At 42.9% G+C, this 21,850-nt stretch overlaps 1 protein-coding gene across 5 annotated transcripts in view; it reads left to right on the top strand.

The window, feature by feature from the left end:
• PRDM15 (PR/SET domain 15) overlaps positions 1–12,564 on the top strand; it is a 40,517-nt gene extending 27,953 nt beyond the window's left edge. For 4 of the 5 annotated variants that reach the window (XM_062602565.1, XM_062602562.1, XM_062602561.1 and 1 more), the window contains 12 exons: positions 474–568; positions 1,684–1,815; positions 2,950–3,084; positions 5,044–5,207; positions 5,668–5,747; positions 6,353–6,472; positions 7,197–7,328; positions 7,844–7,927; positions 8,122–8,297; positions 9,325–9,405; positions 9,628–9,840; positions 10,333–12,564. In XM_062602565.1, coding sequence (XP_062458549.1) covers positions 474–568; positions 1,684–1,815; positions 2,950–3,084; positions 5,044–5,207; positions 5,668–5,747; positions 6,353–6,472; positions 7,197–7,328; positions 7,844–7,927; positions 8,122–8,297; positions 9,325–9,405; positions 9,628–9,840; positions 10,333–10,809 — 1,889 coding nt within the window. In that variant the 3' untranslated portion in view covers positions 10,810–12,564. The remainder of the gene's footprint in view (positions 1–473; positions 569–1,683; positions 1,816–2,949; positions 3,085–5,043; positions 5,208–5,667; positions 5,748–6,352; positions 6,473–7,196; positions 7,329–7,843; positions 7,928–8,121; positions 8,298–9,324; positions 9,406–9,627; positions 9,841–10,332) is intronic. The other variant, XM_062602564.1, reaches the window with a different exon arrangement.
• Positions 12,565–21,850: the final 9,286 nt, after the last annotated feature.

Here is a 21,850-nt window from a genome sequence, read left to right as displayed (position 1 = left end):
GCAAGGCATCTCATGTTTAAGTGTCACCAGAACAGCAGCAGCTCTCTTCTTCCCTGAAAGCAGCAGAGAAAGAGGTGTGAAATCCTCATGGAGCATAAGGCAGTGCAGGACGGTTGCTTCTCTCCTTAGAAGGCTGTGAGGGGGAATTTCTGGGCCAGATACCTGATTGAAGTGTCAAGGTCTACTAGATGTGCCTGTTTCCATGTGCTGACAATAACTGTTTTCAGACGCTTTCTAATGTAAAAACCATTAAGCCATAATACATAACTTTGGTTGACTGTTTTTATATTCTTAAGACATCATTTTAATTTAGAAGTTGTCCTTTTGTTAGCAATTAAATTCTGCATTGAGGCTCTTTCCAGTGTTTCACTCTTCTTTACAGTATTCACCTGAAAGGGCATGCAGATTGGAGTGGAAAAACATGGTTTATTTGTTTTGTTTTGTTTTTTTTTGATGGGGACTGTTCTGTTAAGGGGTGAGGCGTGTGAAAAGAGAAGACTTTGAGCACAACACGGAAAACATGGTTCGCTACAAGAAGGAGCCTTCGGGATGCCCTGTGTGTGGGAAGGTAGGTATCTTTGCCAGCATGCACCATGCAAAGCTCTGCATTGTAGCTCCAAGGATACTGCAGGAGTAGGGTGTGCCTCAACCCAGCACCTTCAAATGAGTTACTGTGGCATAACAAGTTATCACTTGTGTATTAAACCACAGTAGCAGCCTACCTGGATAGTCACACAGTCTGCCAAAAAGTTGAGGTGAATGACTTGCACTAAGGTATGTGCCAAGTCAGATTACCTCACAACTCAGACATGCACAAGGTTAATGTGAGTAGTAACTCACACTAAGTAACTCACACTTAGTAACCAGTGAGTTACCATGTCATCCAGCTAAGACATTGCTCTTCAAACTGCCTTAGCCCCATTATATATCCAAGCGCACTATGGCCGTGGGTGGTGGGAGCTGGTAGGACAAAGAGAAGAACAAAACTGAAGTTCAGACTCGACTGGTTTTCAAGACACGTAGCACAATGTCGAGTGTAATATGGTCTCTGTGTCTGCCAGTGAAATATCATGGCTTACGTCATGTGAGTGAAGTTTTCCTGCTGGAATATAAACAGCTGGAGCTAACTGTGCACTGCAAACACTTTTCTATTAGAAATCAAAGTGAATTCATGGTGTGGCCGTGGCACTGTTGTATTTGAGTGTTTAACACTCAAGTTCTTAAGTTGCTGTTATCACAGGTACAAAGACTGTGAATTTAACTAATGATTTTGTAGTGCAAGATGTACTCAAGCAACTCAAGCTGGTGTGTAGACCTTTCATTTCGATGCTTTGGATATGTTACATATCAGTGAAGGTAGATTCAATGGATGTCTTTTAGATAGGTGGAACATCAGTGACTCAAAAGACACTGGCTAAGTATTTCTAAATCTACCCTATGTAATTCTGGTGCCGCTTTTTTGGAAGTCTTCCTCTGATGAATGGCCAATTTCAGCCAGCTCCTTGGTACTGTAAACCTTTATTTTGCTGTGCCAGCAGCTTCTGAGGTAGTCTACATGTTTCTGGCCAGAGGGAATGAAACAGGACAGTAACTGTGTTCTGTGCTATCCATTGAATAACTTGAAAAGAACTGCAGCCCTGCAGGAAAGGATACAACCCCTTTTCCTTCCTCCTTCTCTTTTAGGTATTTTCATGTAGAAGCAATATGAACAAACACCTGTTAACACATGGAGACAAGAAATACACTTGTGAAATCTGTGGACGTAAATTTTTCAGGGTGGATGTGTTGAGAGATCACATTCACGTCCATTTTAAGGTATTGTGTTAATTTATTCAAAAAAGATATGTTATTTAACAGGCACTTGGGCATATCAATAAATACACTGAGACTGTTATTGTCACGTGTTCATAGTGGCAACATAACAGTGATTACATACCCCATGCAGTGATGTTTCTACAGCAGGCTCACCAGTTGTGCTCTGATTTACCCATGGCTCTTTTGCTACATCTGAATTGCTACAGAGTATGTAGACTATCACATTTTAACTTATTTCAGCTGTCACTGCAGAGCACTTTTCTGCATGCTGTGGGAAAACCACCTCTGTGATCTTTTGTGAATCACAGCGGTTGTTTAGTTTAATGTGAGGAGAATAATTTATCAGGCTGCAGACAGATGTTCTAGTTGTAGTTTGGTTGGGCTGAGGGTTACTGTCATGCCCTGTCTTTGTAGGGAAAAAACAAACAAGAATTAATTGTTCCTGCCCTTTCCATGCCAGTGATTGTGATTCTCTTGTATATGCTAGCATAACTGCCTATGTATCAAGTTTCTTACCTGGTTTTATCAAAGTATTCTAAATCACAAAAATACCCTTATTAATAGTGCTTAATCAAACCTAGATAATTTTAATGTCCCTAGGTTAGCACTGAGTTGTAAGGAATTTAATTAAAAGGGAATTGTATTACTTGGTGGTGCTCATAAAAGATGCTTTTATGGATGTAACACTGTACCAGTTCAGTCTCTGCTTACATTAAAGTTCACAGAATCACAGAATGGTTGAGGCTGGAAGGGACCACCAGAGGTCATCTAGGCCAACCTCCGTGCTAAAGCAGGGTCACCTAGAGCACATAGATACACAGGAATTGTGTCTAGATGGATCTTGGGTATCTCCAGGGAAGGAGACTCCACAACCTTTCTGGACAACCTGTTACAATGCCCAGTTTGTACACAAAAAATAGAGTATTATTTATTTGGATAAACAGTTTCTCCTTGTTTAGTCATGGAGGACAGAGAAACTTTGTTTATCTGAATTGAATGAGTCAGGAGGGTATTTTAAATAAATAATATTACAGCAATTGCTAATGCTGCATGGCAACAAAACTTACTAGGCGTTACCTTTTGAAATAGAAGTTTAATCCATTAAAACATAATATTCTTTCCTGCCCTACACAGGACATAGCATTAATGGATGATCACCAGAGAGAAGAGTTTATTGGTAAAATTGGAATCTCATCAGAGGAAAATGATGACAACTCTGATGAAAGTGCAGATTCTGAGCCTCACAAGTATAGCTGCAAAAGGTGCCAGGTAGCTTTAAATACTTTCAAATTAACTTGGTTTTGGATGGGGGGAGGGAGTAGAGGTGTCCATAAATCATTCAGAATTTTAAGTAACATTAAGGGTTCACAAACAGAAGGCCAGTCCACGTGTCTGCTCTCTTCTGCTGTGCTTGTTACCTCTAATCCGTGAAGTTGATGCTCTAGCATAATACTTGAGGTGGTATTTTGTAAGGTGAATGCTGAACTCTTAAAAATTTGAGAAATGCAAATACAGACATTTATCTGTGTGGAAGGAAGCAAGCAAAACTGGAGAAAGAAAGGAACATTCAGATTTTACACTATCCTTTAATTATATGCAAATTAAAATAGTTACAGCATTTCTGAATTATACAGTCCACAAACTGATTAACTTTGATGAGATCAGGCGGTCCTCGAGTGGATATCTAATTTGGAGGATTAAGACTGCTGCTTATGTTAAGTGTCACTGGTTATTCACGGCTTACTTTCATTACTAACAGGGTGATATTAGAAGTACTGCTGGAACATACTTTACTCAGCCGTCAGCTGAGAGAGGAAGACTTTTTAAACCTCATACTGCATGGCTTTTGCCATTTTGGAAAGTAGTAATGGGGAAAAATGGAGTCCTTAAGGCCCATTTGGAGTCTGTGCCCTTAGTGGGCAAGCCCACTGTGCTGGGGCAGGGGGAATACAATAGCAACCACTGAGAACAGCAAAACTAGCCAAACTGACATAGGGACAGCAGAATTTTGGTATTTAAACCAGTAACTTGGCCCCTTGAAATTAGAGCTTATTTCACAGTCTACACTTAATGTTGTGAAAGTGTTCAACTTACCTTCATTTTAAAGACATGAAGATAATAATACTTGAGTTTTCTGTTCCTATACGTGAACTAGTTTTAAGTGCAAACTGATTTTAAGCTTATGTCACTGGGCATAAGAAGATGGGTATCACAGAAGTTAATTACATGCTTGCTTTCAATGTGTTGATTTAATGCCTGTCACTTAATGGGTCCTTAAACTGTATGAAATTGTATGCTTCCAAATGAGGGCAATTGTGCCATTCAGATGACAAAGCTCTTTTTGGAATTGGGTCTTTTAGCACATTTGCAGGTGTTTGTGAAGCAAACAGTTGTGTAAGGCAGCAGCTGTGGAAAATGAATATTAGCTGTAATGAGACAGGGAGTCTCTTTTTGGCTGAAAATATCTGCTCACGCATCTCTAAAGGAGAACAACATATGGATGAGTCTTAGTAAAATATCTCTTCTGAGCTTTTTAAGACTCTCTGTCTTTATTTTTTTTCTCATCCCAAAATATACTGTCACTAAGCTGTGCAGCGCTGTCAGAAATAGCCTGACTAGTTCTAAAATCAGAGCAAAAGATCATGCCATTATGGCCCTTTCTCCTGAGATGTTGGAGCATATATGCATATGCAGGGTTACTTAGCCCAGGGAACCGAGTAGTGGAGCACCTATCTGTTGTAGTTGTAGCTCTTCCAGGAGCTGAGCTACAATCACTGCCTGCAGTGCCTAGAAATACCAACTCTTCTGGAGCTAGTGCCATTGCTTACTATGCAGAGTAGATGCCCCTGCCATGCCCTTAGAGCCTAAAAGACATTTTTCCCATCTGTGGCATCCTTGCTTTGACAGCTGGTGGAAGTTAGACATGGCTCTCTCCAAGGCTGTTCCTTAGTGCACAAGTAATTGGAGGTCTTTTATTTGTGCAGCATAGGAAGCAGAGATACCATCTCAGACTAGTTTTCCAAATGGGTTAACTAATGTGCTGTAGCAGTGTGCTTGTAATGGTCAAAGGGGTTCAAGCCTAAATCCAGCTTTCACAGATTTTTCATCTAGTGATACACAGGGTATTTGGCTCCTAGCTCTGACTCTAGATCTCATAATGTGTTGCTAGATTGTTGCTGTTCCAAAGAACATTTTTCCCCTTTCATTCACTATTGGTTCATTCTGCAGTTGACCTTCGGCAGAGGGAAGGAGTATCTGAAGCACATCATGGACGTGCACAAGGAGAAAGGCTATGGCTGTAGCATTTGCAATCGACGTTTTGCCTTGAAGGCAACTTACCATGCACACATGGTCATTCATCGGGAAAACCTGCCTGATCCTAATGTGCAGAAGTAAGATGATGTGTTGGACTGATAAGTGAAGCTATCTTTCTGAAGTTACAGTGGCTCTGCCACCTGATGCTTGTAGAGAATTGGGCTGTACTAAAATACCTGAAACTGTATAATGGGTGTTAAAATGCTTACTAAAAGCTTTAAATATATATCACTAATGGTTCACGTCAAACGGATGCTTAGTTAACGGCCTTCCAGTTTAGGCTTCCTAAAGTCTAAACCTATGATTTTGGCGAATACTTTCTAAAGAGTATCATTTGAAGATTTAGCAGTGCCTGACTGCTCCAAGCTTGCAGTGAACTTACGGGTTTCCTAAGCCTCATTTTTAAGAATAAATTTATGTTTCAAGGAACTTTTGTAGGAATAAATATTATTAAATTACATGCAGTTACTAACAGAAATGCCTGAAAACCACCTCTATCTCAAGAAAAGAATCATGGTTTCTGGTGTCTGTTTTCAGATACATCCATCCATGTGAAATCTGTGGAAGGATCTTTAACAGTATAGGAAATCTGGAAAGACATAAGCTTATACATACAGGTAAAGATGTTGTGTTTCTTTATTATTATCAGTATTAAAAAGAACTTTCTGTTGCCAGTGCCTGCCTTATGTTTTTCAGGAGGAAGCAAGTTATATGTTTTTACTGTAAGTTAAAATAAGATAAATGTTATATTTGTGCTTTTTTCTAAAGCAGGTACTATTAATGAAGGTATTTGGTCTAGGCACACAATCCAGGTTCCTCATTACTAATATGCAGGATTCACCTGCTACAAACCCTAATTCTGAATTCTATTCTTCCCAAACTCCTATCCATGCTACCTTCTCACCATTACATAGGCTGAAAACTGCTATTGCAAAATCATTTTTAACAGCTCATTATTATTTCATGCTATTCACTATGTTCCTACCCCAGGCTTTATCTTTTCATTTGTTTGTTTTAAGATTTCACACAAAAAGCCAGTTTTTCTCTCTCTCCCTCCAAAGTGTTTTGGTTTAGTTTGGGCTACAATATGCATGAAAGATGTGGTTGACAACACAGGTGGACTGTTGCCCTCTAATTCACCAGATTAGTCAGATTTTAGGAGATGCACATTTTTCATTAACATTTTTTTTTGTTTATGTTGTCTTTCAAATTTATTTTAAAGGTGTAAAAAGTCATGCTTGTGAGCAATGTGGCAAATCATTTGCTAGAAAAGACATGTTAAAAGAACATATGCGAGTCCATGATAATATCCGAGAATACTTGTGTGCAGAATGTGGCAAAGGTATGTCTAATGCCTCATTTTCCATTAATTGTGATACTGAATAGCAGGTGAATATCTGAATTAAACTTCCATTCTTAGAATATTGGGAAGGTCCTTGGACTGCTGTAAATCCTGCAGATTTGAGAGGTAGAATCTGTATTAATCAAAAGCCTTATGGTTGCATAAACTGTCCCTAATTTTATACAATTCAGTTTCATGGCCTGCAAGCCAAAATTGATTTTGATAAAATTTGCTTCTGTCAGGTGGAGGAGCCCTTGCCTGACTGAGTTCCAATACATTTGCAGCAGAAAAGTGAATACAAGTTAATTTTTCCATTCTAGGTTGTTTTCAGGCTTAAGAAATAGAGTAATTTCTCTCTGTAAGAGCTTAAAGAGTCAAGGTTGCTTTGACTTTTCAAATTGTTCGCGTTACAACTTGAACAAATCTGAACTGGTATTTTAGTGGCAGGCAGTAAGTCTGACATCTCTAATGGTGTCTTGTCTTTGCTTGTCCCTGCTGTTTTGCTTCTTCCTCAGTGGTTACTTAGATGTTTTCCAGAGCTTTCTTCCTGGAATTAAAATAATGATGATAATGTACATTGCTACCTAAACAATTAAAAATATGCAGTTGTGGACACACAGCAAATTCAATCTTAGAGCTTTCGGTTAACAACATGTTCATACCAAGTTCTCCTTTAAGGTGGGAACAATGGACTAATTGTCACGCTGTACCCTTTGTCTCACAGGAATGAAGACGAAACATGCACTTCGTCACCACATGAAACTTCACAAAGGGATTAAAGAATATGAATGCAAGGAATGTCACCGAAAATTTGCACAGAAAGTCAACATGTTGAAGCATTACAAAAGACACACAGGTGAGGTCTCTAAAGATGTACAGAAGTTGCACTGAATCAGTTAAATCCTTCCTGAAAGAACTCTTAATGTAGAATGGTCTGGGAGTAAGAGGAAAACTAATAAAAAATATGCATATTCTGCTTTTTGAAAAGTGAGATTTTGACCTTTTGTCAGCCAAGACCACCTCATATGCAATGAAAATACATAGCTTAGATGGGTTTGTGTTTTGCTTTTGTAAGAGAGGTTGCTTTAGTCTAGGATAGGTCTAGAGTGTTTGATTTGTTTTAGGTTAGTCTTCAGGTTCTCTTTTCCTGAAAATGAAAACAAAATTTTACTTCCCGTATCAGTTTCCTTTGGATTCATTTTCTGACAGATATGGTGGCATGGCTTAGATAAAAATAGCTGGTGAAGCTGCACTGGTGCTTCTTATTTGGCTGTGATTTCTTTAGTATTTTTTTAGTAATATGAAATTTGGAATTGTCCCAGATACCTTAAACTGTTTTCACTCTGAATGCTAAATGTGCTCTTCATGCAGGAATCAAAGATTTCATGTGTGAGCTTTGTGGCAAGACGTTTAGTGAAAGAAATACAATGGAGACTCATAAGTTGATTCATACAGGTAAACCCTCTTCCAAACAGTATCCAAAGACAGTATCTTAATTTTGTTCCTAGGCTTGCTGTAGATTTGCCAGTCTTGGAACTAGTGTTACACAGCATGTTACCAACATAAAATTGTTCTTGTTGTGATGCTGACAATACAATCCTCATCTTTGGGGGCTGTTGATAACAGCGTTTCCCTCCATCTGCCACCAGTAGGAAAACAGTGGACATGTTCAGTCTGTGATAAGAAATATGTCACTGATTACATGCTGCAGAAGCACATCCAGCTTACTCATGATAAGGTAGAAGCCCAGAGCTGTCAGCTGTGTGGGACAAAGGTTTCTACCAGAGCGTCCATGAGTCGACATATGAGGCGTAAACATCCAGAGGTGAGTTAGTTTGGCATTTTAGCAAGTGTCTGTTAAGCATGCACTTAACTAAATCAGCCCTTTCATTATGTTATGTTTCAGTAGTAAACATATCAATTGTCAGCCCCTAAAGTTGAAGTTGTTCTGATTATTTAAATCCCTTTTCTTTTGCTGCCCCAGCTTAAATGTATATTTTTTCCTGTTTTGTCTTCATCCCTTAGTGAGTATAATTGAGTCTTTTTTCCCCATTGTGTTCTCTGTATTCAGAAGTGCTCTGAAAGAGGTGGTGAATAGAGACATGATGGCAGCATCTGCTGATGGTACAAAATAATTCTTAGTATTAAAGATGAATGCTGACTGCAGAGAATCTGGATTAGAGGCATGTTTTGTCTAACCCAAAGGGGTTCTTTTCTGTGTTTTAAATTTCTGAATAGCTATTGTGTTTCTCCTCAGCATTTCTTGATTAGGTTGACTGAGGCTTGTCTATTCCGTTTGAGGCTTTTTTTTTCTATCATTAGTATTGCTTTGCCATGAACATTTTATTATCATGATGACTGGGGAAGAAGTTAACAGAAAGCTTTCTTTATTCATTTTTTGATTAAAAATGCAGCTATATATCTGCAATGCAGAGGGCAACATTTTTCAGTTCTTTGATAAGCTGGGATTTGTAGATTCAGCTGCAAATAATGGAGTAGGACACAGTTGATAGGTTTATAAATAGAAATGCTAAAATAATATTTTTTCAAACACATTGTTTTCTGTAGAATTTATCACTTGTGTTCTATCTAGACTATAAAAATCAACATATTTTTCTACTGTTGTCTTTAAACTTTGCTGTTTTTCAGCAAGAAGGAAAATATTAGATGCCAAAAGGTTATCTTTTCTAAAACCATGGTTAATGTGCTTGTATTAAATGATATGTGTAACATGTTAGATTGCATCATTTTTGCTTTGTGACAGGATTTATTAGGGCACTGCTTTATTGTTTGACTGTAGTTGTCATTGTTGAACTGCTGCAGTTAACCAGCAGATACCCCTTTGCCTACAGATTCTGTCAGTGAGGATTGATGATTTAGAGCAGCTGCCAGAGACTACTACCATTGATGCCTCCTCAATTGGGATTGTTCAGGTAAATTCCTTATTGCAGAATTCTGGTGGCAGCTAGGTTCCTGGCCTACTGAAGGGTGAAGTGGGGACATTACTTTTTTGGTACATAACATAGCTGGGCACAGGCTGATGGACAAGAAATGTGCTTTTTTAGAGTCAGCCCCAGCTTAACATGTATAAGCAGATGCAAGCTGTTATCTGTTTCATTGGTTAACATGGGTGCTGTTAAAACATGTTTTTCTAGCCAGAATTAGCCTTGGAACAGGGAGAATTACCAGAAGGAAAACAGCATATAAAAGCTCCTAAACGTGGTCAGAAACGAAAACAAAAGTCAGGTGAGGAGGAGGAAGCTCAAGTGCCTGAAGACCCTGCCTTCAGTCAATACACAGAGAAGGAAGGTGAATTCACAGGGAATGTTGGAGATGAGACTAATTCAGCTGTCCAGAGCATCCAGCAGGTGAGCTCCAGTAGCAATGTGATGGGTAGCAGCCCTGCTTAGAGGGATAGCCCTTCTTTTCTCCTGACAGCAAACAGAAAAAAGTGATGGGAACATCTAGAGCTAATAAGATAAATTGTGGTAATATGAAGGTGAACATGGACTTTTAAAAAACAAGGAGTTGGACCATTAAGCTCCTTATGTTTGTTTTTATTTTGGTGTTACCATCTCCTTGTTTGCCAGAGCACTAACTGGGTGAACCTGTGACTGAAAGTGTGAAAGTTAATTTGGCTGCTTGTTTTGAATATTGCAAATGCCTCCCTCCCATTACGTTCTTATTTCTCTGTGGAAGTTGTTATATTCCGAGCTTTCTATGTTCCCCTCTGTGTATGACATCTCTTGCTGGCAGTAGCAATCTGAGCCCACAAGCACTCAGGTGATCTTTCTTCATGCTTGATATATGGTGGTCAGCTGCAAGATACAAGGCTGAGTTACCTTTCTGTTTTTCCTCAGGTGGTGGTGACCCTTGGCGACCCAAATGTCACAGCTCCTTCCAGTTCTGTCGGGATGACAAATATCACTGTTACCCCCATTACAACGGCAGCTGGAACCCAGTTCACAAACCTCCAGCCCGTGGCTGTGGGCCATCTGACAGCTCCTGAACGCCAGCTACAGCTGGACAACTCAATCCTCACCGTGACGTTTGACACTGTCAGTGGTTCTGCCATGCTGCACAACCGCCAAAATGACATTCAGATCCAGCCACAGCCAGAGGCAGCTAATCCTCAGTCTGTGGCCCATTTTATAAACCTGACCACCTTGGTGAACTCCATTGCTCCTCTAGGGAACCAGATAACAGAACAACATCCTCTGACATGGAGGTCAGTGCCTCAGACTGATGTCTTGCAGCCCCAGGCACAGCCAGCGCAACAACAGTCAGGACAGCAACAGGTTCAAACAGAGCAACAACAACAGATGTATAGCTACTAATTTATACTTCAACAAATTTTGAAATGGACAGTACTCAGAGACAAAAACACACAGACGTTTGGAAAATTTCTAATAGGATTGTTTGCTGGATACCAAACAGAGATGGGCAGATACAATGAAATGTAAGCTAAAATTGGCATAGCACCCTGCAACACCCTAACCATGAGATTCTCACACTGTCTCTAGACCTTGCACTGTCTTAAAAAAAAAAAAAAAGAAAAATTAAACAAATCTCACCATAAATTTAGCACCTCCTTGCGCTGTGTATTTTATGCAGTAAGACTGAGATTTGACAAAAGCATCATAACACATCTTAACCAAAGCAGGGAGATCCTAAATATCATGGCATTGGTGATTTAAAAAACCCTTTCAGCCATACCATGTCTCTTCGTTCCAGTCTGGAAATTACATCTGACAACCTTTTTCACAGTGAGGTGGAATGCATTTGTGGTCAGCTGGTGGAGACTGAAATGTAAAGACACAAATGGGCACCAGAGTAATTGTCTTGTTTTTTATCTTCTTTAGGTCTTGTATCTAACAACATTGATAAAGTAGGTGGAGGTTGGGGCTTCGGGGAGGTGAGTGTGGTGTGGAAGAAAATATACCAATTTCACAAAGTATTTCCATTTTAGTCATGGTAAAATCCCTGTACCCATAACACAGTGTTAGTGCTACTTTAATCAGATAGCTGGTCTAATGGTAAAGCAACTTTTATGGTCTTTAGTCAAGTTTGAATCAAACCAAATATGAACTGAAAAAAGAATGTGATACAGTTTTATGTAATTTTTTGAAGAGCTCTTTCAGTCTTGCTTTTAGCTACTAGGCCTGAAGAGCCAGCAGTCCCCTTTGATCAAGTTCAGGATGTGAATTTTTCGTCAAATATTATTCTTTCATCACGTAATAAACATTTGAGAAAGCATTCTTTTTATATATATATACATACATATATATATATAGCCTTTGTACTGTACTGTGCATTCCTGGTGAGTATTTGAGTGAAAAGCACTGGTATCAATATGATTAATTTTTTTTTTCATCCCCATATTGCCCTTTCTCACAGAAATAATGTACGGGTTCTATTCCTTTTCCAAAACTGATTTACAAAATTTATAGTCACGCACAAGGTTGCATGAAACGCAGGAACAAAGAATGTCTGAAGCATATGCTGCCACACGGAGGCAGCATGCCCTAGTGTATAATGGGCAAAGTTTGCATGACTGGGATAAAAATAGTGGGTTGGGTCAAATGCATTGTTGCTGATACACTTTCATTCCATTCTCCATACATTGATGTGCAGTGTGGACTTTTGCATGTCAAGAAGATAGTATCTTTCCCACAGAGAAAAAGCAGCTGATATCAAAAAGGAATTAACTAAAAAAAAAACAAAAAATAAACCCATAAAAAATGTTGCTGCCTGGAATCCTGAAAGGCAAATCTGTACTTCCAGCTGTAGCTGAAGAACAAGGTGCTTTGGGGCAGCAGACTGAGCCACAGAACCATGCTAAAGGTTTTTGCTGAGGATAAAGCAGCTGCTGTGTTTGACACTGAAGATAGATTGATGGTTATAAAAATCCTGTCTGTGCCTATTGTATTTATGAAACTGTTCTATGTATTAGCAAAAAATATGAGTAGGAATGACTTCAGCTTTGAAGGTCTATATTAACATGGACTACTTGACCCCAGAAGGATGCCTTATAATTGCTACAACAAACTCTTCCAAAGTATAAATGTTAATTGAAATTAATCTGCAGTGGTTTTCTTGGTGCCATAGCAGTGTCCAGATGCTCACCATGCTAGGCTCTGTGTAGAGTTTAGTTGTGTCAGAACGTGTAGGAAGGGGATTTTTGGAGACAGGTTTGTGTGTCAGGAACAGAATTACTTGTAGGTAAATGTCAGTAAGTCTGTAAAATGTCTTCATGGCAGGGACCTATATTTGATGGGACAAGGATGCATATCTGAAAGAAAATAGCTTTTACCAGTGTGGGAAAAAGAATTTTTCATTCCATGGCCCCTTCTCTCTTTCTCAGATCCTTTTCAGACAAATTGTGAGATCCTGTAATTTTATTGGCATCCCAACATCCTGTTAAATATGGGTTTAGGCCCCTCTATTACCAGGATTATTTTGTTGCTGGCTTGAGCCAGTTAAGTTTCTCATCAGCTGTCCTGTCCACAAATGTCCCTTCACACCAAACCCACTGGTTAAGAGGAAGCTAGGTTTTATTTTTGAAATATGTTGTATATGTTCTTGAAAGTACTTGAAACTTTCCCCCCTTCACCCCTGATCACTGTGTTTGTAAAGGCACATAATCTTTTGGCAGGGTACTTTAGAAGGGTAAAAAAAAAAAAAAGGAGATCAAATAGGTCCTAGGTCAAGTTGTTATGGTAAATAAAAGATGGATAACATCTAAAACCATACATTTATATATGGACACATATGCATGGAGGGTTACAGTTCTGCATATAGTTTCTAAAAGATCAGGGTTTTGTTCAGACATATGTAAATGGTGATTAAGCTTTTCAGGAAGGAGAGGTTTCTTGCTTTAGCTGCAGAGTGAGTACATCTGCTCTGTGTTAGCACTAGTGATAGTAGCATTCATGATGCATTGAATCAACCTGAGTCATTTTACTGTGTAATTGCCTATTTGATAAGAATTGCACATGGAGGTAATCGGCCATTATAGAGTCCTCTCTGACTTCACAAACCTCTTCATCCTAATGTGATTCTCTGGTATTCAGTACTCTTAGGCTTCTTCATGTGTGATTCATCCCTCCCATGTGAATCCCATTTAGGCAAGTCAGCATCTTACTCTTTGGGTAACGATTGGTTCTAGTGGATTTCAAAAGGAATGATCACACAGATGCTGGTTGTGACTATGGTGGTGGGCACACAAAGAAGAAATGTCTCTCTTCAGTCTCCCAGTATCCCCAAGTTCATAGAACCACAGACTAGCCCAGGCTGGAAGGGACCTCGAAAGATCATCTGGTCCATCCTTCTCTGGGAAAGGGAGCCTAGGTGAGGTTACCTAGCACCCTGTCCAGTCGCATCAACTCTACTATGTCGTAGAATCATAGACTAGTTTGGGTTGGAAGGGACCTTCAAAGGTCCCTCCCCTCCCTTGCAATGATCAGGTTGCTGAGAACCACATCCAGCCTGGCCTTGAATGCCTCAAGGGATGGCACATCTACCATGTTCCTGGGGAGGTAGTTCCAGTGGGTGACTGTTCTTACTATAAATATTATCCTAAATAATGTTCTGCTTTAGAAGGGGAAACTATAACCACTGGAAGGGCTTTGTCTAGGCCGGGCAATGGAGAGGTTTCTAAAAGCTAATCTTCCCAAAGCACTCCTTTCTGAAATGATCTTGACTTTCCGTGCAACCATTGCTATGGTACCTCATCGTCTCTTGGTGTGATTTTATTGTTACTGCTGTTATTAACATCCCTGTGAGAACACAACTGTATCTTGGATGTGCTGCAACATGAAAAACTTGAAAACGTTTGGTTTGATTTTTGTTTCAAACAAATTTTGATTGGAGATGTTGGAAATTGATGCCTTTTTGGACAGAGCTTACATTGGATGAGCAGTGACTGCCAGCTGCTCTCCCAGCTAAGCCTTTCTTCAGATGAATACCAAAGTTATACTGATGCCATTTCAAACTGCACAAGAAACAGAACTACGTAAGGGATGTGCAATCTATATTTCCCCGGCCAATCTGTTCCTGGCCTCTTCCACCATAGGATGTGAAGGTTATACTGTTTTCAGCCATGTGCTGGAGATTCTCTGTAACAACTGCTCAGCAGCAAACTGGAACTACTTTGAGCCAAAGGAGTGACTTCCTGCACTGTCCTATGTATTGTCAATGTTACTGCTAAGGCTGTTACTTAACTGAATGCTGTCTGTGGCACGAGGGATCTGAAGTAAAGGAGCATCAAGGTACAGAACCCTTTCTCTACCGGTGTCATTCCTGCCTGATCCTCAATGCAGCGAACGTGTTCTGTTTTCTCTCAAATCACAGAGTCTCATAGAAGCATCTCCGGACTGAAGAAAATCATTGTAAGCCGAGTTGCCGACAAACACGGTAGAAACACTTTATCCTGTTGCCAAACTGGCACTTTTGGCTTTGCTCTAGGGCAAAAGCCCTCATGAAAACAAACCCCGGTACCATGTCACAGGTGCAAGCCGCTCTGCTCCACGGCCTGTCTCCAAAACGACTTCAAGCAGAGCCTTGCTGTGCACAGTGGCGCATTCCCGGAGGTGAGCGGCTCCAGAGAGGAGCCTTCAGCACCGGAGCGAGGAGAAACCCCGCGTCCCGGAGCCTCAGTTCCGAGCGGCGGGAGCCACCGAGGGAGCCTCGAGCCCTCGCCAGGCCTTGCCCGGGAGCCGCAGCTCCGCTGAGGCGAGCAGGGACTCACAGGGGGCGCGGGAACGGCGGTTGGCGTCGGCAGCGCGAGCGGGCAGCGGGAGGGATGGGGAGCGCTCGCCTCAGGGCCAGGGCCCGGGCCCGGGCCCGCTCTGGGAGCTCTGCTCTGGCTGCCCCCGCGGTGGCGGCGTCGGCACCAGACAGAGCCGATGAGAGGGGGGGGCTGCAGCGCGGAGCTCGGGGTGCAGAGAGCGCCTGCACCGGAGTCGTGAGGAGAGGGTGCGCCATGGGCAGGGCTGCACTCGGTGCCCTGGTGGAGGCCCTCCTGCGGCAGGGGCTGAGCTGCGGGACGCTGGCGGTAGCTGAAAGGTGTCAGGGAAGCTGAGAGAGCTGGGCTGCTTGCTCCAGGCCTGAGCTGTACAGGGGCCACAGGCGTCCACCACAGCGCATACAGAAAAGGAGGAGGGCGGTAATCAAGGGACCTGGGAGCTAGTAACAAAACCAAAAAAAAAAAAAAAAAGGAGGGAGAGGTGATCATCTGCTGTAATCAGTGCTGGTGCAGGGTCACCTTGAGTACTGGGTGCAGTTCTAGGTCCCACCGATTAAGAATATGAAGGTCCTTGAATGCAACCAGGAGGGCAACAAAGCTGGTGACAGGGCTGGAAGGCGTGTCCTGTGGGGAGCGGTTGAGGACACTGGGATTGCCTGGTCTGGAGAAAAGGAGGCTGAGGGGAGACCTCGTTGCTCTCTACAGCTCTTCCCAAGGAGGGGAAATGGAGAGGGAGGTGCTGATCTCCTTGGGATCCACTGATAGGATGTGTGGGAATGGTTCACAGCTGTGCCCAGGGTGATTTAGAGTGGGCATTAGGAAGTCAAGGGGTTTTCAACACTTTCAAAGACACAAATAGAGGTTACAGGTGGAAAGTGTATTTTATTTATTTATAAATAAAGTTATTTATCTTAGTTTAGTTAGTCTAGTTTAGTTTAGATTATATTTTCTTTTTCTAAATCCCTCAGAGCTGGTGCTCACAAGCGTTAACACGATGCACATGCGTAGCCAGCAGCAGGCTGATGCATCCTTCAGGTTAGCAGGAAAAGAACATCCCTTGCAGCCTGACAAAGGAAAGCGGGGGCAGGAGCGGTGCCGTGGTGGTGCGAGAGGAGCGCAAGAACCTGGCCAGAAAGGGCCAGGGAAGACCTGAGCAGGGGTGGTGCTCAGTGCTACAGAGGACAGCAGCAACTCCCGGGGCCCTGCTGGGGCCACCCTGGGAGTGCTGAACGCTGCCTCCCCCCGGATGGGGGGCACGAGGGTCACCTGCGTGGAGCACGAGCAGCTGCCTTTGGGACACAATATCCCAAAGGAGCCCCATGAAGGGGCTGTGCTCGGCTGCGGAGGAGGCAAAAAACCCCGGGGACCCTTGCTAGTCCACCCTGGGGGCAAAAAGGCCTTCCCCCCCCCAGCTGCAGGACACGAGGGGCCACCTTCGTGGTGCATGAGCCCCAGGCGATAACCCAGAGCACCAGGACCACAGGAGCCCTGACAAGTGGTCATGTTCAGTGCTCAGAGGAAGGCAAAAAACCCCCGGGGACCGGTGCCAATCTGCCCCGGGGGAAAATTCCTTCCTGACCCCAGCACTGGCGATCAGCTACTCCCTGAGCATGTGAGCAAGGCCGGCTCCTGGTCCACGGGCTGGTTATGCCTCTAAGGGGACACTGGCTCTGCCTTTTCTGCCTCCGCCTGAAGCCATCTGAGGGGCTCCCAAGAGCAGCAAAATGCCGCTGGCCTGATCAGCCCTGGGGGCAAGAATCCTTCCTGTGCCTGGCAGTGGGAGCTCCAAAGCACTGGGGGAGGGCACTGAGCCATCTGTGGATCCTATTTCTTATGGCTACTGCCACTACCTCCCCAGAAGATGAGGGCAGCGAGCTCCCCAAAGACTGAAGCGGGATTTCCATCCATCAGATGAGCTGTGAGCCTGGCCCCTCCAGGAGCTGGAAGTGCAGCAGAGAACCTCCCGCAGCTTCGGGCAGTCTTCCCCCCTCTGCCCCTCCAAGTAATTCCACCAGTGCCTCAAGGACTTCCTCTTGGGTGCCTTCAGGCTGCCAGCTCTGTCCTGGTGGCAAAGCCAGGCACTCTGGCAGTGGGACACGGGAGGACATTGCCTTATACTGCCCCAGAGCATTGTGATGCTGCGTTGCTGGGTGCTGGCACTATGACACAGGGGAGATAGGGCCCCCACAGCCTTGCCCACTGCAGCCCTGCTGCTGCCCCTTCGCCCAGCATCACTTGGAGAAAGGCCTTTGGGTGCTGGCCTGAGGCAGTGCCTGTGCTCAGGATGCCCAGGGGGATGTCCCTGCCCATGGCAGCTGCACACTGGGCATCACTGCTTGATGTCCCTGTACATTAATCTCTGTGTTCAGACTGTGTCAATAAAGGCTTGGGAGCTCCAAAGCACTGGGGGAGGGCACTTGAGCCATCTGTGAATCCTGGGTTGGGGCAATCGCAGGCACAGCTACAGGCTGGGCAGAGAAGAGATTCAGAGCAGCCCTGCAGAAAAGGACTTGGGGGTGTTGGTTGATGAGAAAATGAACATGAGCCGGCTTCAGTGTGTGCTCACAGCCCAGAAAGCCAACCGTATCCTGGGCTGCATCAAGAGGAGCTGTCGTGGTTTAAACCCAGTCAGGTGATCCTGCCCCCCTACTCTGCTCTTGTAAGACCTCACTTGGAGTATTGTGTGCAGTTCTGGTGTCCTCAACATAAAAAGGACAAGGAACTGTTGGAGCAAGTCCAGAGAAGGGCCACGAGGATGATCAGGGGACTGGAGCACCTCCCGTATGAAGAGAGGCTGAGAAAGTTGGGGCTGTTCAGCCTGCAGAAGAGAAGGCTGTGTGGAGACCTCATAGCAGCCTTCCAGTATCTGAAGGGGGCCTATAAGGATGCCGGGGACGGACTGTTCATTAGGGACTGTAGTGATAGGACAAGGGGTAATGAGTTCAAACTTAAACAGGGGAAGTTTAGATTGGGTATAAGGAAGAAGTTCTTTATTGTGAGGGTGGTGAGGCACTGGAATGGGTTGCCCAAGGAAGTTGTGAATGCTTCATCCCTGGTAGTGTTCAAGGCCAGGTTGGATGGAGTCTTGGGTGACATGGTTTAGTGTGAGGTGTCCCTTCCCATGGCAGGGGGGTTGGAACTTGATGATCTTAAGGCCCTTTTTGACCTTAACTATTCTATGATTCTAATCACAGAATGGTTTGGGTTTGAAAGGACCTTAAGATCATCAAGTTCCAACTCCCCTGCAATGGGCAGGGCCACCTTCCACTATACCAGATCCTTCAAGGCCCTGTCCAACCTGGCCTTGAACACTGCCAGGGATGTGGCAGCCACAACTTCCTTGAGCAGCCTGTTCCAGTGCCTCACTACTCTCACAGTAGGGATTTCTTCCTTATATCTACCCTAAATCTATCCTATTCAAAAGCAAAAAGCTGAATCTTATCTCATGGAGGTTTGTACATCCTACAGAAACATGGGATAGCACTCAGAAATATTTATTCTCTCATTTTTTACGGGGTACTAACAGAAAGCAGAAGAGGTTGAATCGTTGTTGGCTATGGTTTGTGGTGAGTTCTCTCAGGAAAACCTACTGTATCAAATGCTGTTATGCTGTCTAAATTTGAAGTTTTCTTTGGATATGTCAGTATGAAAAGTGGTTTTGCAGAAAACTACCAGCCTCCTGTCAATCTAATGAGCTGCATTGTGTAGCTTTTTTTTGGTCCAGAAATTGTTTGAAGTTAACAGGCAGGTAAAGGTTGAATGTCTTCCTAGAACTGAAATTTCTGTCAGTTTGTCAGAGTGATTTGCTGGTGTTATGCGCACATAAAAATGCCTAGATTTCTCACCTTGAAAACTAGGAATGGAAAAAATGCCATGTATCCAAATGACAATCATATGAAAACTATAGGTGCTACATGAAAATAGATACGGTAAATAACTTTGTATTGCTGTGTGAATAATTCTTCTTCAGTCATGAGATTTCCTTGTGCTATTTAAATTAATAATAATGTCGCTCCAATTTACTTTTGTCCTGACATTTATTACTGATATAGGCATACCTGTTGGAAAAGCTCTAACCTTTTGTATTTTTGCCAATTTTTTTCAGGGTGGTTGTGCCTTGGCCTCATCTAGTGTAAAGGGAGAATGAAACATTGGAGGAGGAGTCTGCTGACCTACACCATGATGCAGAGCAAAGCTCTGCTTGAAGTAGTTTTGGAGACGGGCTGTGGAGCCAAGTGGCTTGCATCTTTGAGATCAGCTGCTGAGGTTTGTTTTCACATGAGGGCGTTGGCCCTACAACAAACCCGAAGTGCCATGTTGGCAACAGGATAAAGGAAAAATGTGTTTCTATTGTGTTTGTCATCAACTTGGCTTAGAATGATTCTCTCCAGTCCTGAGATGATACTACGATACTTGCACTGTAAATGGCAAGAAGCTGTTAAATTTTCTTGATTAAAAATGCTGGAACACTGTATAAAGCCAAGGTGTAACCATGGTTGGAAGACATGTTTCTTGCCCTAAAATGCTGTGAGAAAGCTGTTCTGGATTTACTTTCCCTCCTGGATGTTGAGGTGCCAGTTCAGTTCAGGCAGGAGTTTCTTGCCAAGCCCCTGCTGTACAGCTAACGATGGCTGACACACTGGACTGCTTTTCTAGAGTCCGCCTTACTGATGCTAAGCTTAAATTCTCAAGAGCTGAGCTGAAAGAGGCAGAAAGGGTCTGCTTGGAGTGTGGCAGGGAAGGTGAGGCTGGTCCAGGAGGCTTCAGTCTCACCCCTGGCACCAGGATTTCATCAACACCTGAAGTGTAATGCTGTTGTCTTTCTGCCATACCCGTGAACAGCTCTGAGCATTCACAGTGCTTGGTTAGTTGCTAACCATTTTGAAAAGCTGGTTATTAGGTGCAGTAGCTGCAAAGCAACAATTAAAAAGACTGAGTTTGGGGATTTATTTCCTCTTACAGCCAAGTTTTTATGTTCTAATGTGATTTTGCTGTCAGTTGAGTGCTTCCCTCTATTTTTCTGTTTATTCGTAGATTTTGATTTTAAAATGTTTTTACAGTGTCCCAAAGTGTAGCGAAATTGAAAAGACTACAAAAAAAAAAAAAAAAAAAAAAGTAGTGGCAAACAGGAGAAACTAACAAAACTAATTTACTATGGATTTCTGCTCTTCTCCTGCCTACAGGAGTCTGAGGTTCCTGCCCTGATGCTAGCTCAAGGAAGGAAAGGACACACAGGCACATGCTCTGGCTCATTTGCCAGAATGACTTGTATAGGGATTGATACAGTGTTGTTAAGGAGAGCAGATACCAGCTGAGCTCTGCCAGCCTTCCCCTCAAGACACATGCTGGTTGCCGGATCTCTTCTTACTGACAGAGCTGGCTGCTTTCACAGAGCTCACAGTAATGTGTATCTGAGACTTGTACCTCTCATGTCAAGAGACAAATTCAAAACTGCGGGGAAAGAGTAAACCAAGAGCTGAGAAGCAATGAAATAGATTGGAAGGATAGCTAAAAACTGTGGGAGAGAACATATACTTTGCCTGCTGTACCCAGCCGTGTGGTAAATTTTGGTGGATGCAGCACTGTTCACTAAATATTTGTGGTTACTGCATTCAGGTGCTAGTTGTTTGTTTTTTTTTTCTTAGCAGAACCTAGATTCTGTTACTTGTATAGGGGAAAGTGTTAGTGTGTGCTTGGTTTGCCGTAAATTAAATTCAGAGTAAATTACATTTGAATTCACACGCTTAGTGTGTTATATGCAGCAACATGCAAAAACCAGAGAGTAGGATGCTCAAATGATACGAGAATGAAGTAGGTCCACATTCATCACTCTGAAGAAGAGTGAAAGCAAGGCAGTGGGCAACATTTCCTCAACAGTGGCTGTCCTTTCCCATGCACAGAATAGACTTATGGGACATCTGGATGCAAGTTGGGCACAAGAATGTCATCAAGGGGATGACACTGAAATAAAGAGGGGTGTTTTACCATCAGAAAAACAAAAAATCAAATCAGCTCATTAAAGGAAGGGGCTGGGAAGTTCTAAGCCTCTCTCTTTGCACTGCCAAGGAGCATCAGATAAAAAAGAATGGCTTTCAATCTATTATACTGGCTGGTAGGTAAGAAAAATAATGGATTAACTGCATATGCGAGCTCTTCCGGTCTCTCCACACCCATGCCTGTGTTAACACCCTAGTCTGACCTTTCAAAGGAATAAATAATTTCATCTGACTGATGTACAAATGGCACTTGTGCCCAAAGGCCCTAGTTATCATACACAATTCAGCACTGATTTTCAAAGTAAATGTGGGTACAGAGGTCGGGGGTGTTTGGGCACGAGTGGGTTCTTTTGGGGGCTGTGTCTGTTTAAAAAAGTAAAGAACAGTGACTTTATTGCCCTCCATGAAGCCCGTGCTGACGCACACATAAGATTTTTGCTAAAGAGACAGTGGAATCAGTGACAAAGCCACATTTTTAAAGATGAGCCTAAATTGCATAACCAAAGAGAAAAATGAGAAACTTTGTCCTAAAGGCAAATGCACCTACTTCACATTCACTCTCCTCCCTTTTCCACTACGTTTTTTCCCATGAAATACATGCAAATCCCAACACGCACTAAGTTTTCCTCCAGGCGT

The sequence above is a fragment of the Pezoporus occidentalis genome, unplaced genomic scaffold, assembly GCF_034315485.1.
Source record: "Pezoporus occidentalis ecotype Australia unplaced genomic scaffold, CSIRO_AGI_Poc_V1 ctg77, whole genome shotgun sequence".
Taxonomy (NCBI): Eukaryota; Metazoa; Chordata; class Aves; order Psittaciformes; family Psittacidae; genus Pezoporus; species Pezoporus occidentalis.
This window is presented reverse-complemented; position numbering and strand designations above follow the sequence as displayed.